General features: G+C 43.8%; 1 protein-coding gene across 3 annotated transcripts in view; it reads right to left on the bottom strand.

The window, feature by feature from the left end:
- Positions 1-473: 473 nt before the first annotated feature.
- The window catches only part of gramd1a.L (GRAM domain containing 1A L homeolog), a 91,904-nt gene continuing 79,167 nt past the window's right edge, over positions 474-13,210 (bottom strand). For all 3 annotated transcript variants that reach the window (XM_041569795.1, XM_041569797.1, XM_041569796.1), the window contains 12 exons: positions 11,879-11,994; positions 11,520-11,649; positions 10,419-10,620; positions 7,768-7,923; positions 7,393-7,511; positions 5,832-5,968; positions 5,282-5,385; positions 4,540-4,716; positions 4,375-4,459; positions 3,103-3,210; positions 870-990; positions 474-747 (listed from right to left, as the gene is read on the bottom strand). In XM_041569795.1, coding sequence (XP_041425729.1) covers positions 661-747; positions 870-990; positions 3,103-3,210; positions 4,375-4,459; positions 4,540-4,716; positions 5,282-5,385; positions 5,832-5,968; positions 7,393-7,511; positions 7,768-7,923; positions 10,419-10,620; positions 11,520-11,649; positions 11,879-11,994 — 1,542 coding nt within the window. In that variant the 3' untranslated portion in view covers positions 474-660. The remainder of the gene's footprint in view (positions 748-869; positions 991-3,102; positions 3,211-4,374; positions 4,460-4,539; positions 4,717-5,281; positions 5,386-5,831; positions 5,969-7,392; positions 7,512-7,767; positions 7,924-10,418; positions 10,621-11,519; positions 11,650-11,878; positions 11,995-13,210) is intronic.

Raw genomic sequence — 13,210 nt, 5'->3', positions numbered from 1 at the left:
CCGGAAACCCCCAGGTGCAAAGCATTCTGGATAACAGGTCCCGTACCTGTATATACTGTATATATCAAGTCAATAGTTCCCCACTAGTAACACCAGTGTATAAACTGTGACCACGCCCCTTATAATAGAGCTAATCTCATTGGCTAATGGTAATTGACCACGCCCCATAACTGGCAAGACTGATATCCAATGATATATAAATAAACATACCTGCCGCCAAGCCTGAGGGGGTCACTATCAGTGACATCATGCTAGGGGGCCCCAGTTATTGAGAGCGACAAGAAGCAGCAGGAGGGAGGCAAACTTGGTGCTGCACTTTGCATTTCCCCCCACAAGAGGGCAGTCTAACCTTTTACACTCTCAACACAAGACGGCTCAGATAAGCTGCACGTAAGCCTGCAGCAGTCTACTATCCAGTAACCGGCACTCTAACACCAACGGGGTGAGTAAATAGGAGACTCCTCCCTGCAGGGTGACAGTTGCCAGCACTTTAATCTCTGCAGGGTGACAGTTGCCAGCACTCTAATCCCTGCAGTTTGTTAGTCAGTCTGCTGATCCGTACGAGATACTCTCTTCTGAGAGGGCATTGGATTTATCAAGCTAATATCTGCCGGTGTCTCCTCCAGGGTCTGAATCCTCTCGTTTACGCAAAGTTCTCTGTCACGACAGGGCGTCTTCCTCGTGAGGTTCTGCAGCAGAATCGGCCATCAGGACTCCCTGCTGTAGTCTCTGCAGAGACATCCTCATCTGGAGGAGGGGAATAAAGGGAAGTAACACAACAGGAGGGTTAGTGGCAGCACAAATAAGGGTCTTGCTGTAATGTCTAGGGGCCCCTAAAGCTTTAATTTCCCCTTGAATGACTCTCCCACCTCATCCAGCAGCTGCACGGAGGCTCGGAGCGTCTGCTTCCATTTCTGCACCTCTGCGTTGTGGAAACGTTTCTGAAGCTCGAGGATCTCGGCCCAGTCGGCGGAACTCTGGGGGAACCTCCTATATAGAAAGAAAGAGTTAAAGGAGACGTATAGGATAAGTGAAAAAACCCTAATTGTGTAGGCAATTATACGTAATATAAGGTGTTACTTTTACTTGGTGCTAAAAATGTATATTGTCTTTAAAAATAGCCCCTTTATTGGAGCTCCCTATAGCTCTTCTCTGGTCCCCGTCTGTGTTTCACGTGAGGGGTGGGCGTGTCCCAATGGTCCCTGCTAGAAGCACAGTAGGAAGGGGACAGCCAATCACAGCCCTGCAGTCACACAAGCACAGACAGGCTTCAGTTCTCTATCAGGTTCTGCTAGCTGCTGATTGGTTCCTGTCCTACAGTGCAGTGAGCTGAGATCCGCCAGCTCCTCCCCTGCGGGAATTCAGGGAGCAGGAAGTGGAAGAGAAAGGAATTCAGGGAGCAGGAAGTTGAAGAGAAGGGAATTCAGGGAGCAGGAAGTGGAAGAAAAGAGAGAATTCAGGAAACAGGAAGTGGAAGAGAATGGAAATCAGGGAGCAGGAAGTGGAAGAGAATTCAGGGAGCAGGAAGTGTGAAGAGAAGGGAATTCAGAGGACAGGAAGTGGAAGAGAAGGGAATTCAGAGGACAGGAAGTGGAAGAGAAGGGAAATCAGGGAGCAGGAAGTGGAAGAGAAGGGAATTCATGGAGCAGGAAGTGGAAGAAAAGAGAGAATTCAGGGAGCAGGTAGTGGAAGAGAAGGGAGTTTAGGGAGCAGGAAGTGGAAGAGAAGGGCATTCAGGGAGCAGGAAGTGGAAGAAAAGAGAGAATTCTGGGAACAGGAAGTGGAAGAGAATGGAAATCAGGGAGCAGGAAGTGGAAGAGAATTCAGAGAGCAGGAAGTGGAAGAGAAGAGAATTCAGGGAGCAGGAACTGTGAAGAGAAGGGAATTCAGAGGACAGGAAGTGGAAGAGAAGGGAAATCAGGGAGCAGGAAGTGGAAGAGAGTGGAATTCATGGAGCAGGAAGTAGAAGAAAAGAGAGAATTCAGGGAGCAGGTAGTGAAAGAGAAGGGAATTTAGGGAGCAGGAAGTGGAAGAGAAGGGAATTCAGGGAGCAGGAAGTGGAAGAAAAGAGAGAATTCAGGGAACAGGAAGTGGAAGAGAATGGAAATCAGGGAGCAGGAAGTGGAAGAGAATTCAGAGAGCAGGAAGTGTGAAGAGAAGGGAATTCAGAGGACAGGAAGTGGAAGAGAAGGGAAATCAGGGAGCAGGAAGTGGAAGAGAAGGGAATTCATCTGGACCAGGAAGTGGAAGAAAAGAGAGAATTCAGGGAGCAGGTAGTGGAAGAGAAGGGAATTTAGGGAGCAGGAAGTGGAAGAGAAGGGAGGGATTATTAGGGTCTTTGCAGAAATATTCAATAAATCAGCCTGGAACACAATTTTTTAAGCACTATTTTTTTCTATATCTAAATGAGTATAATGCACTGGTACATTCTTATTTTTTACACAAAATGTCTCCTTTAAAGGGATTGTTCACCTTTAAATTAACTGTTAGTATAATATAGAGAGGGATATTCTGAGACAATTTGCAATTGGTTTTCATTTTTTATTATTTGTGGTTTGAGTTATTTCGTTTTTTATTCAGCAGCTCTCCAGTTTGTAATTTCAGCCATCTGGTTGCTAGGGTCCAAATTCATTTCCCCACCAGTCTGACCAGCAAGTAGTCAAGGAAGTTGTCAGGAGAAAGAAAGAGGCTGATGTTCTTCTGCTTAGGAATAAAATTAGAAACCTTTCTCACATCTTTCCTAAGCAGAAGAACATCAGCCTCTTTCTTTCTCTTGACAACTTTCACTTATTTTTAAGGTTTACTTATCCTTTAAGAGTTGGGGAAAGGATCTGAGATCTGGGGTGGTCAGTGGTGATGGTGCATGAGGAGAAGGACACAGCTTAGGTTGGAAGTGTCTTGGGTGGGGGGTTGGGTCAGTTGGGGTGTGCATTGGGTGGTGTTGGTGGTAGCTGTGCAACAGGACACCATTTGACTTGGATGGACCTGTATCATGTCAGGTGGTCACACTAGTGCTCCCCAAATCAGCCTTTCAACAGAGAGAGAAGAGGAAGACAAAGAACTGGAGGGGTGGGGAGAAAAGTATGAAATGATGTGACTTACCCTTGGGACACGGCGTAGTTTTGCCACGTCTGAAATGTCTGAGCCGTGTGCTCCAGAGACCAGAGGCGGTAGAAGAGCATCATGTTCAGGACCACCAGGACCAGCAGCCTGTGAAATACACGAGTCAGTGAGGGGCACGAGGGGGGCTAATGAAATGTAAAGCAGGGGGTCTCCATATGATGCCTCGGCGCACACATGCCCATAGACTGATGTACAGGGTGTGTATCGCACAAATTAAGGGGGTTATTTACTAAATTCTGAATTTATCTCATATTTTATTAAAAAACATGATCAAACTCCCATACCCGATTTTAGCTTATTTATTAATAAAAAAAAATACTCAATTGATCGCGCAAAAACTGGATAAAATCGAGCGAAAACCTGAATAACTAAAATTTTTCAGACTTCTTCCCGAATCGCTAAAATTTTTCAGACTTTTTTCTGAATTGCTAAAATTTTTCAGACTTCTTCCCGAATTGCTAAAATTTTTCAGTCGTTTTTCTGAATTGCTAAATTTTTTCAGACTTTTTTCTGAATTGCTCAAATTTTTCAGACTTTTTTCTGAATTGCTCAAATTTTTCAGACTTTTTTCTGAATCTCTCAAATTTTCCAGACTTTTTTCTGAATTGCTGAAATTTTTTACTTTTTTCTGAATTGCTCAAATTTTTCAGACTTCTTCCCGAATCTCTCAAATTTTTCAGACTTTTTTCTGAATTGCTAAAATTTTTCTGACATTTTTCTCACTCTTTCTGAATTATTAAAATTGTTCTAAATTTTTTTTCTCACATTGCTAGAAAAAGTGGTATTTTGGGGGTAAACTCAGAGCAGACCATGAAAACTTCAAATGTAATACTTATTACTTATACAGGACCTCAACAGGTCTGACTGAGATGGCGGATTTTCAGATTCCGCCTTTTTGCAGCATCGGGGTATAATAAATCTTGAAAAATTCCAAAAAATTTTCTCTCAAAAGATTTGAGTTTTCTAGTGGAAAAAAATCACATTTTTATTCCAGATTTTAACATTCAGATTTTAATAAATAAGCCCCTAAATGTGTCTTGTAGAGAAACATAATCAAACTATCATAAGTTATTACGGTGGCTGAACAGGGTCACGGGATTGAAACTAATTATTATATGGTATATGGTGGCCCTGCAGGGTCAAGGAATGGGCACTACATGTGGTCCTGCACAATTAAAGTCCACTAAGTGTTACATCTGTGTCTGATGAGCAGAATGTTCGGGGTATCACAGAGTCGGGCGCATTACTCACACAATACTGATAACAAACAGAGCGTTGGGGATGTTGCTGGATGAGTCTCGGCCGGAGAGCTGGGAGAGATGAGAGGAGATACTGCCTGTGGGGGGAGAGTAAGGAGTGAGTAAGTGACCAGTGTGTGGCGCTACTGAGCCCTTCTGTCTCCCCTGCCCTTTGTACCTGAAACCCTGGAGTTACGAGACACCCTTTCACTTTCCAGTTGGGGGGCAGCGGTTTTAATGGTGTCGTTGTGATGCGACTTCCAGCTTAAAGTGCGTTTCCTCCGTCGCAGGACAGGCTTCTCCCTGCCCCCCATCTCCTCCATGCACGACTGCTCCAGCTTTACTACAGCCTCGGCTGAGAGAGAAAAGGGGAGGAGGAGAGGATGAAAATTCACACAGGGGAAAAATAGAATGTTTATAAAATTAAACAGCAGTCCTGTCCTGCTTTATGGCAGCTGAGATTCTAGCTATCTGTATAACAGAGCATTGTGTCCCAGTGGCTGCACAGATCCTATCTGATCCCCATTGTAAGCAGCAGTCCTGTCCTGCTTTATGGCAGCTGAGATTCTAGCTATCTGTATAACAGAACATTCTGTCCCAGTGGCTGCACAGATCCTATCTGATCCCCATTGTAAGCAGCAGTCCTGTCCTGCTTTATGGCAGCTGAGATTCTAGCTATCTGTATAACAGAACATTCTGTCCCAGTGGCTGCACAGATCCTATCTGATCTCCATTGTAAGCAGCAGTCCTGTCCTGCTTTATGTCAGCTGAGATTCTAGCTATCTGTATAACAGAACATTCTGTCCCAGTGGCTGCACAGATCCTATCTGATCCCCATTGTAAGCAGCAGTCCTGTCCTGCTTTATGGCAGCTGAGATTCTAGTAAATCGCTGGTAATTGAGCGTTTGCACTATACGTACCCAGCAGACTGAAGTGCTCCTCCATGCCATTCCAGGAGTTCTTCTCTATGATGGCTCTGACCAGGCTCCACGGTTGCTTTCTGTAGCAAATCTCAGAGGAAACCCTGGGGAGAGAGGCAGGGGCCCAGCAGAAAATTTAGAAGCTGGAATATAAAGTGGATTTTCTGATCTCTGCAGGAGAAGAAACTTTATTTTGGGAAGGGAAATGAGTAATGAAAGTAGGACGGCGCAGATATCAGTGATGCATCTCACAGGATGAGGGAGTGGGCGCAGATACAGTTGCAGCACTCTGATTGGCTCGGCTGACTGGTGGGCTGATAATACACAGGTAGAGAGGTGAGTGGGCACATTTACTCATCGACTTGGCACATGTCCTGCTGCTTTATCTGCTACTGACTCTGTAATATAACGTCTCATATACCTACCGGCAGCTGAGTGGGCTCCGACATTTGTCTGTAGCTCGTGAGTGGTACAAATACTTTCTGACACGTGGGGAGTTAACATACAAACATACAGCGGGGGGGGGGGGCACAGAGCGAGGGTCACTTACCTGAGTCGAGCCTTGTTCTTCCCCGCGCTGCTGATGCAATACCGGTGAGAAGTGTAGAAATAATCCTGATACGGGATCCCCTGAGTTATAACCTGGGTGTCGAGGACACACACTGATCCCTTCACACTGTGCAGCGTCTGTGGGGGGCACGAAGAGGGGCAGGTATTGAGCAGCCAGGACAGACAGACACCCAACAAAGGGAGACAGAGGGGGCACATATAGAGACACAGACACATAAACAGACAGACACTAAAAAGACAGACAGAGACATATATAAACAGAGTGCAAGGCTTGGGCACAGAGACACTGAGCCATTTGGACATGGAGAGAGGCAGAGATGTACAGGCAGAGAGATGGCACATACAGAGACAGTGGGGCACAGACATGAGAGAGTAAGTGTAAGTTACACACAGTCAGGCACAAACACACAAAGTGGCAAAACAGAGTGAGCTGAGAGTACAGGGTTAAACACATAAATACAGAGAGAGTACAGAGATGAACACACAGATACAGAGAGAGTACAGGGTTAAACGCATAAATACAGAGAGAGTACAGAGTTAAACAGAGAGAGTACAGAGATGAATACACAGATACAAAGAGAGTACAGGGTTAAACACACAGATACAGAGAGAGTACAGAGTCGAAAACATAGATAGAGAGAGAGTACAGTTAAACACACAGATAGAGAGTACAGAGTTAAACACACAGATACAGAGAGAGTACAGAGTTGAACACACAAATACAGAGAGTACAGAGTTGAAAACAAAGATAGAGAGAGAGTAAAGAGTTAAACACACAGATAGAGAGAGAGAGTACAGAGTTGAAAACAGATAGAGAGAGAGTACAGAGTCGAAAACATAGATAGTGAGTACAGTTAAAGGAACAGTAACACCAAAAAATGTAAGTGTTTTAAAGTAATGAAAATATCATGTAGTGTTGCCCTGCACTGGTAAAACTGATCTGTTTGCTTCAGAAACACTACTATAGTTTATATAAACAAGCTGCTGTGGAGCAATGGCAGAAATTGAAAAACGGCTCTATGGCACAGGTTAACTAATGCATAACAGATAACACCATTAGACAGACAGAGCTTATCTGCTATCTGCTGTGTAACTTGAGCTTTTTCTCCTTTGAATGGCTGCCCCCATTGCTACACAGCAGCTTATTTATATAAACTATAGTAGTGTTTCTGAAGCAAACACAGCAGTTTTACCAGTGCAGGGCAACACTGCATTATATTTTCATTACTGTTCCTTTAAACACACAGATAGAGAGTACAGAGTTAAACACACAGATACAGAGAGTACAGAGTTGAAAACATAGATAGAGAGAGAGTACAGAGTTAAACACACAGATAGAGAGAGAGTACAGAGTTGAAAACATAGATACAAAGAGAGTACAGAGTTAAACACACAGATAGAGTACAGAGTTAAACGCATTGATAGAGAGAGAGTACAGAGTTAAACACACAGATAGAGAGAGTACAGAGTTAAACACACAGATAGAGAGAGTACAGAGTTAAACACATTGATAGAGAGTACAGAGTTAAACACAGTCTCACCTGGGTTTCTATAGCGGGGGCAGATTTGGGCCCCAGGGGGTTATTGATGGGGATTGTGTAATGAATTATCCGAGACTGTTTCCCGCCGCTGTCCCTCATCCAGGGATTCACTGTGATGTCTGTAGAGAGAGACAGAGCAATATATACAGTATATAATAAAGTTATCCCCCTGCAGGTCAACACATTGCTCTTATTGGGGTTGTATCGGAACCCAAAGAGTTAATTCCACCTCTCCTGATCCTGTTACCTATGTCCAGTGGGAGCTTCCCTGATTGGCCAAGGGATTTAGTGACAGGATCCTTTATATAATGAGATGGGTCTCTAGTCTTCAACCCTTTGGTAGTGAGACTTTCCCTTTAAAGGAAAGAAAGTTACCTGTGAATTTCCGCTGCTCCATGAAATCGTTCATAAAGTGGATGTCAGTAGTCAGTGAGTGCTGCAGGTGCTCAGCGCTGATGTGATACACGGCATTGATATGTAGCCTCCCCGTGAGGTCCGATGAGGGGGTGTCTTTAGGCACAGTACTGGCTTCTGAAACAGAAATGTTTGTCTGATATAATAATAATACTACTGGGAAAATACACCTGTTTATTTACAGTCCCCTAAGTTTGCTCATAGTCTGTACAGAGAGATCCCATAAAACTATGGCAGCATAGGTATTCCCTGTACTAAGCACAATTCAGCAGGAACAGCCCCTAAGTTTGCTCATAGTCTGTACAGAGAGATCCCATAAAACTATGACACATAGGTATTCCCCTGTACTAAGCACAATTCAGCAGGAACAGCCCCTAAGTTTGCTCATAGTCTGTACAGAGAGATCCCATAAAACTATGGCAGCATAGGTATTCCCTGTACTAAGCACAATTCAGCAGGAACAGTCCCTAAGTTTGCTCATAGTCTGTACAGAGAGATCCCATAAAACTATGGCAGCATAGGTATTCCCTGTACTAAGCACAATTCAGCAGGAACAGCCCCTAAGTTTGCTCATAGTCTGTACAGAGAGATCCCATAAAACTGTGGCAGCATAGGTATTCCCTGTACTAAACACAATTCAGCAGGAACAGTCCCTAAGTTTGCTCATAGTCTGTACAGAGAGAGCCCATAAAACTATAGCAGCATAGGTATTCCCCTGTACTAAGCACAATTCAGCAGGAACAGCCCCTAAGTTTGCTCATAGTCTGTACAGAGAGATCCCATAAAACTATGGCAGCATAGGTATTCCCTGTACTAAGCACAATTCAGCAGGAACAGTCCCTAAGTTTGCTCATAGTCTGTACAGAGAGATCCCATAAAACTATGGCAGCATAGGTATTCCCTGTACTAAGCACAATTCAGCAGGAACAGCCCCTAAGTTTGCTCATAGTCTGTACAGAGAGATCCCATAAAACTATGGCAGCATAGGTATTCCCTGTACTAAGCACAGTGTCGGACTGGGCCGGCGGGACACCGGGAAAAACCCCGGTGGGCCCCGGGCTCTTGTGGGCCCCGCCGGCCCAGATCCGCTACTTAGTGGGGCAGCGCGACCCCACTTTGTTCGGGGTCGCGGTAGAATAAAATATCTGCGCAAAAAGGTAGCGCTGCGCGCGTGCGCACAAACGCGGCACCGCGCGCATGCGCACTAGTCCCCTGAAGCACTCTGGAGCGGCAGCGGCGGCCGAAAGGGGGGCCCTGGGGCATTAGCCCCAGTGGGCCCCACAACTTCCAGTCCGACCCTGACTAAGCACAATTCAGCAGGAACAGTCCCCTAAGTTTGCTCATAGTCTGTACAGAGAGATCCCATAAAACTATGGCAGCATAGGTATTCCCCTGTACTAAGCACAATTCAGCAGGAACAGTCCCTAAGTTTGCTCATAGTCTGTACAGAGAGATCCCATAAAACTATGGCAGCATAGGTATTCCTTGTACTAAGCACAATTCAGCAGGAACAGCCCCTAAGTTTGCTCATAGTCTGTACAGAGAGATCTCATAAAACTATGGCAGCATAGGTATTCCTTGTACTAAGCACAATTCAGCAGGAACAGCCCCTAAGTTTGCTCATAGTCTGTACAGAGAGATCTCATAAAACTATGGCAGCATAGGTATTCCTTGTACTAAGCACAATTCAGCAGGAACAGCCCCTAAGTTTGCTCATAGTCTGTACAGAGAGATCCCATAAAACTATGGCAGCATAGGTATTCCCTGTACTAAGCACAATTCAGCAGGAACAGTCCCCTAAGTTTGCTCATAGTCTGTACAGAGAGATCTCATAAAACTATGGCAGCATAGGTATTCCTTGTACTAAGCACAATTCAGCAGGAACAGCCCCTAAGTTTGCTCATAGTCTGTACAGAGAGTTCCCATAAAACTATGACAGCATAGGTATTCCCTGTTCTAAGCACAATTCAGCAGGAACAGTCCCTAAGTTTGCTCATAGTCTGTACAGAGAGATCCCATAAAACTATGGCAGCATAGGTATTCCCCTGTACTAAGCACAATTCAGCAGGAACAGCCCGTAGGGGGACATGGCAATAGAAAGACTGATATCTCAGTGTAGAGTAGGTCTGTATCTCATGCTGCAGAGTATCAGAGCAGTATTGCAGCACACGCGCAGCCCTGGGACACAAACCTTGTTGTCCTGCAGCAGATGTTCTGGCAGATAATATTAACTAGCGTCGTGAGACTCATTACTCTCCTCTATGACAGCGCCGAGTCATTGCTTATTATCTTATCACTTAGCCCCAAACAGGTATCAGAATGTCATGTGACGTGTGTATCTATTATTGTGAGTGAATAGTTAGCACCGGGGGGCAGCAGAGAAGAAGATCAGCAGAAAAGAAGATGGGGAGCTACTGGGGCATCTTTGGAGACACAGATCTTTACTGCTAAAGGGCTGTGGTTGCCTTGGGCTGGTATAGAAACATTCCTACCCCATTTCTTTGTTGAGCTTCTCCTTTAACTTCCATTGAAACTGTTGCCATTACATTCATGTTCACTGATCTCTACTTCTCCAATGTCACCCAATTCCCCTGCTTCACTCTCACACTCACCCTCGTCCTGTGTAGAGCTGGGGGTGGAGTTGTTGCTGGGATCAGTGGGCAGGTCTTCACTGGGCAATAAATCCAGGGCTGGAAGGGAGTCCAGGAGCCCCGAGCCAGCCATCTCTGAGAGAGGAGTCACCGTCTGACTCGAGGAGCCTTCCAACTGAGAGTCCGACTGGGCATCTGATTGGGCGGCCGCATCTTCTGCTGGCTACAAAAAACAACAATATTACATTAAATGTAACTAAATAAATACGATAGATAGATAGATAGATAGATAGATAGATAGATAGATAGATAGATAGATAGATAGATGGCAGATAGATAGATGACAGATAGAGGACAGATAGATAGATAGATAGATAGATAGATAGATAGATAGATAGATAGATAGATAGATAGATAGATAGATAGATAGATAGATAGATAGATAGCAGATAGATGACAGATAGAGGACAGATAGATAGATGACAGATAGATAGATAGATAGATAGATAGATAGATAGATAGATAGATAGATAGATAGATAGATAGATGACAGATAGAGGACAGATAGATAGATGACAGATAGATAGATGACTGATAGATAAAATAGTGATAGATAGATGATAGATAGATAGATAATAGATAGATAGCTGACAGATAGATACAACAGAGATAAACATATAGATGACAGATAGATGATAGATAGATAGATCGATAGATAGATGACAGATAGATAAAATAGTGATAGATAGATGACAGCTGATAGATGACAGATAGATAGATAGATAGATAGATAGATAGATAGATAGATAGATAGATAGATAGATGACAGATAGATAGATAGATAGATAGATAGATAGATAGATAGATAGATAGATGATAGATAGATAGATAGATAGATAGATGACAGATAGATGATAGATAGATAGGTAGATAGATAGATAGATAGATAGATGACAGATAGATGATAGATAGATAGATAGATAGATAGATAGATAGATAGATGACAGATAGATAGATAGATAGATGACAGATAAATAGAACAGAGATAAACATATAGATGACAGATAGATCTATAGATAGATGATAGATAGATAGATGACAGATAGATAGTGAATGCCTTACGGTTATCATGCTGTCGGTGCTGGCGAGGGAGGTGAAGGAGTCGGTTGCGGGCAGCTGGGGGCTGAGTTTGGTGTCACCGCGGGAGGAGGCGTCACTCAGGTCTGTACTTTCAGGGAAATCTTCGCTCCCCCTACAGGTGACAGACGGTATTATTCTTACTGTCAGCAGCAAATTCTTTAGTAGGGGAGCCCCAACAACATACACAGAGCCTGGCTTGCTCTCTATGGACCAGCACCACCAGGGAATTCATAGAATATTCATATTTACTCTTTTGCTGTAGGACAGCCTGTATCCTGTAACCAGTTGCTCCACTTTGCACCACCACCCACTGAACCGCTCAAACCCCCCACTAAACTCACCCCAAGCCGTTCAGCAGGTCACGAGGCGACACATAATCTTCATCCTCACTGGTCAGTCCCAGCTCAGTCCCGTAACATTGGTGTACAATGTGCCACAACTCCCGCGGGGACAGAGTCTGGGGACAGAACATCACATTGTATCAAACAGTCTCATTTATTGTAGGGCTCCCCAACCTCCGTTACCCATGAACCCCATTCACATGTAGAAAGAGCAACAGCCTTGTGGGGAGCAACATGTTACTCTTGAGCCACTGGTTGGGGATCACTGCTTTATTGTCTATGAACAATGATTCTTATCTCCCCAAAAATGCTAAATCCTCAGCCAGTTCTACTCTCCGTCATACAGACATTCATGGGTTAAATCGTTCTCCAAGATCAAAGAGAAAGTATTGTTTGCCGATGGCAGATGAGTGTCTATATCAAACCAAATGCTTCTAAATAAAAAATAAACGATCAATGCAGTATATGCAATTATTTTAAGCACAATTAATGTATATAGGACCCGCCATGACACCTGCTACCAAATAGACTTTTACCCAATTACAGCACTTCCTGTTCTCATTTAAGGACTGAAAACTCACAGATAGCCACCAGGTGGCAGCAGAGACACAAAACTGAGTCTCTCTCACTGTGTTTTACAGGTATAGGACCTGTTATGCAGAATGCTCAGGACCTGGGGGTTTTCCAGATAATGGATCTTTCCATAATTTGGATCTTCATACCTTAAGTCTACTAGAAAATCATATAAACATTAAATAAACCCAATAGGCTGGTTTTGCCTCCAATAAGGATTAATTATATCTTAGTTGGGATCAAGTACAAGCGCCTGTTTTATTATTACACAGAAAAAGGAAATCATTTTGAAAAATTTGAATTATTCGGATAAAACAGAGTCTATGGGAGACGACCATTCCATTATTTGGAGCTTTCTGGAAAACGAGTTTCTAGAAAACGGATCCAAGTTGGACAGCCCTGATCTGTCTTCTAAGGTTGAATAAATAACAAGTAAGACACAAACTAGCTGGTGACGCTTGCAAATAATGGGTTGGCCACCAGGGGGAGCCACCAATAAATCTAAATGACTTTCTTTGTCCCCTACTGAAAGCGGTTAAAGGATAAGTAAACCTTAAAAATAAGTGAATGTAAAACTGATGAGGGGGCTATTCTAAGCACTTTTGTAATTTATATTCGTTATTTATTTTGTTTTTATTCCAAGATATTAAGGGATACATGTACTGTTACTATGAATGAATTTTGTTACAACAGCGCCACCTGCTGGTCATTTTCCCACCAGTCTGACCAGCAAGTAGTCAAGGAAGTTGTCAGGAGAAA

This window comes from Xenopus laevis, chromosome 7L, assembly GCF_017654675.1.
Source record: "Xenopus laevis strain J_2021 chromosome 7L, Xenopus_laevis_v10.1, whole genome shotgun sequence".
NCBI classification, from domain to species: Eukaryota; Metazoa; Chordata; class Amphibia; order Anura; family Pipidae; genus Xenopus; species Xenopus laevis.
Note: the sequence above shows the minus strand (reverse complement) of the source record. Positions and strands in the feature narration are given on the sequence as shown.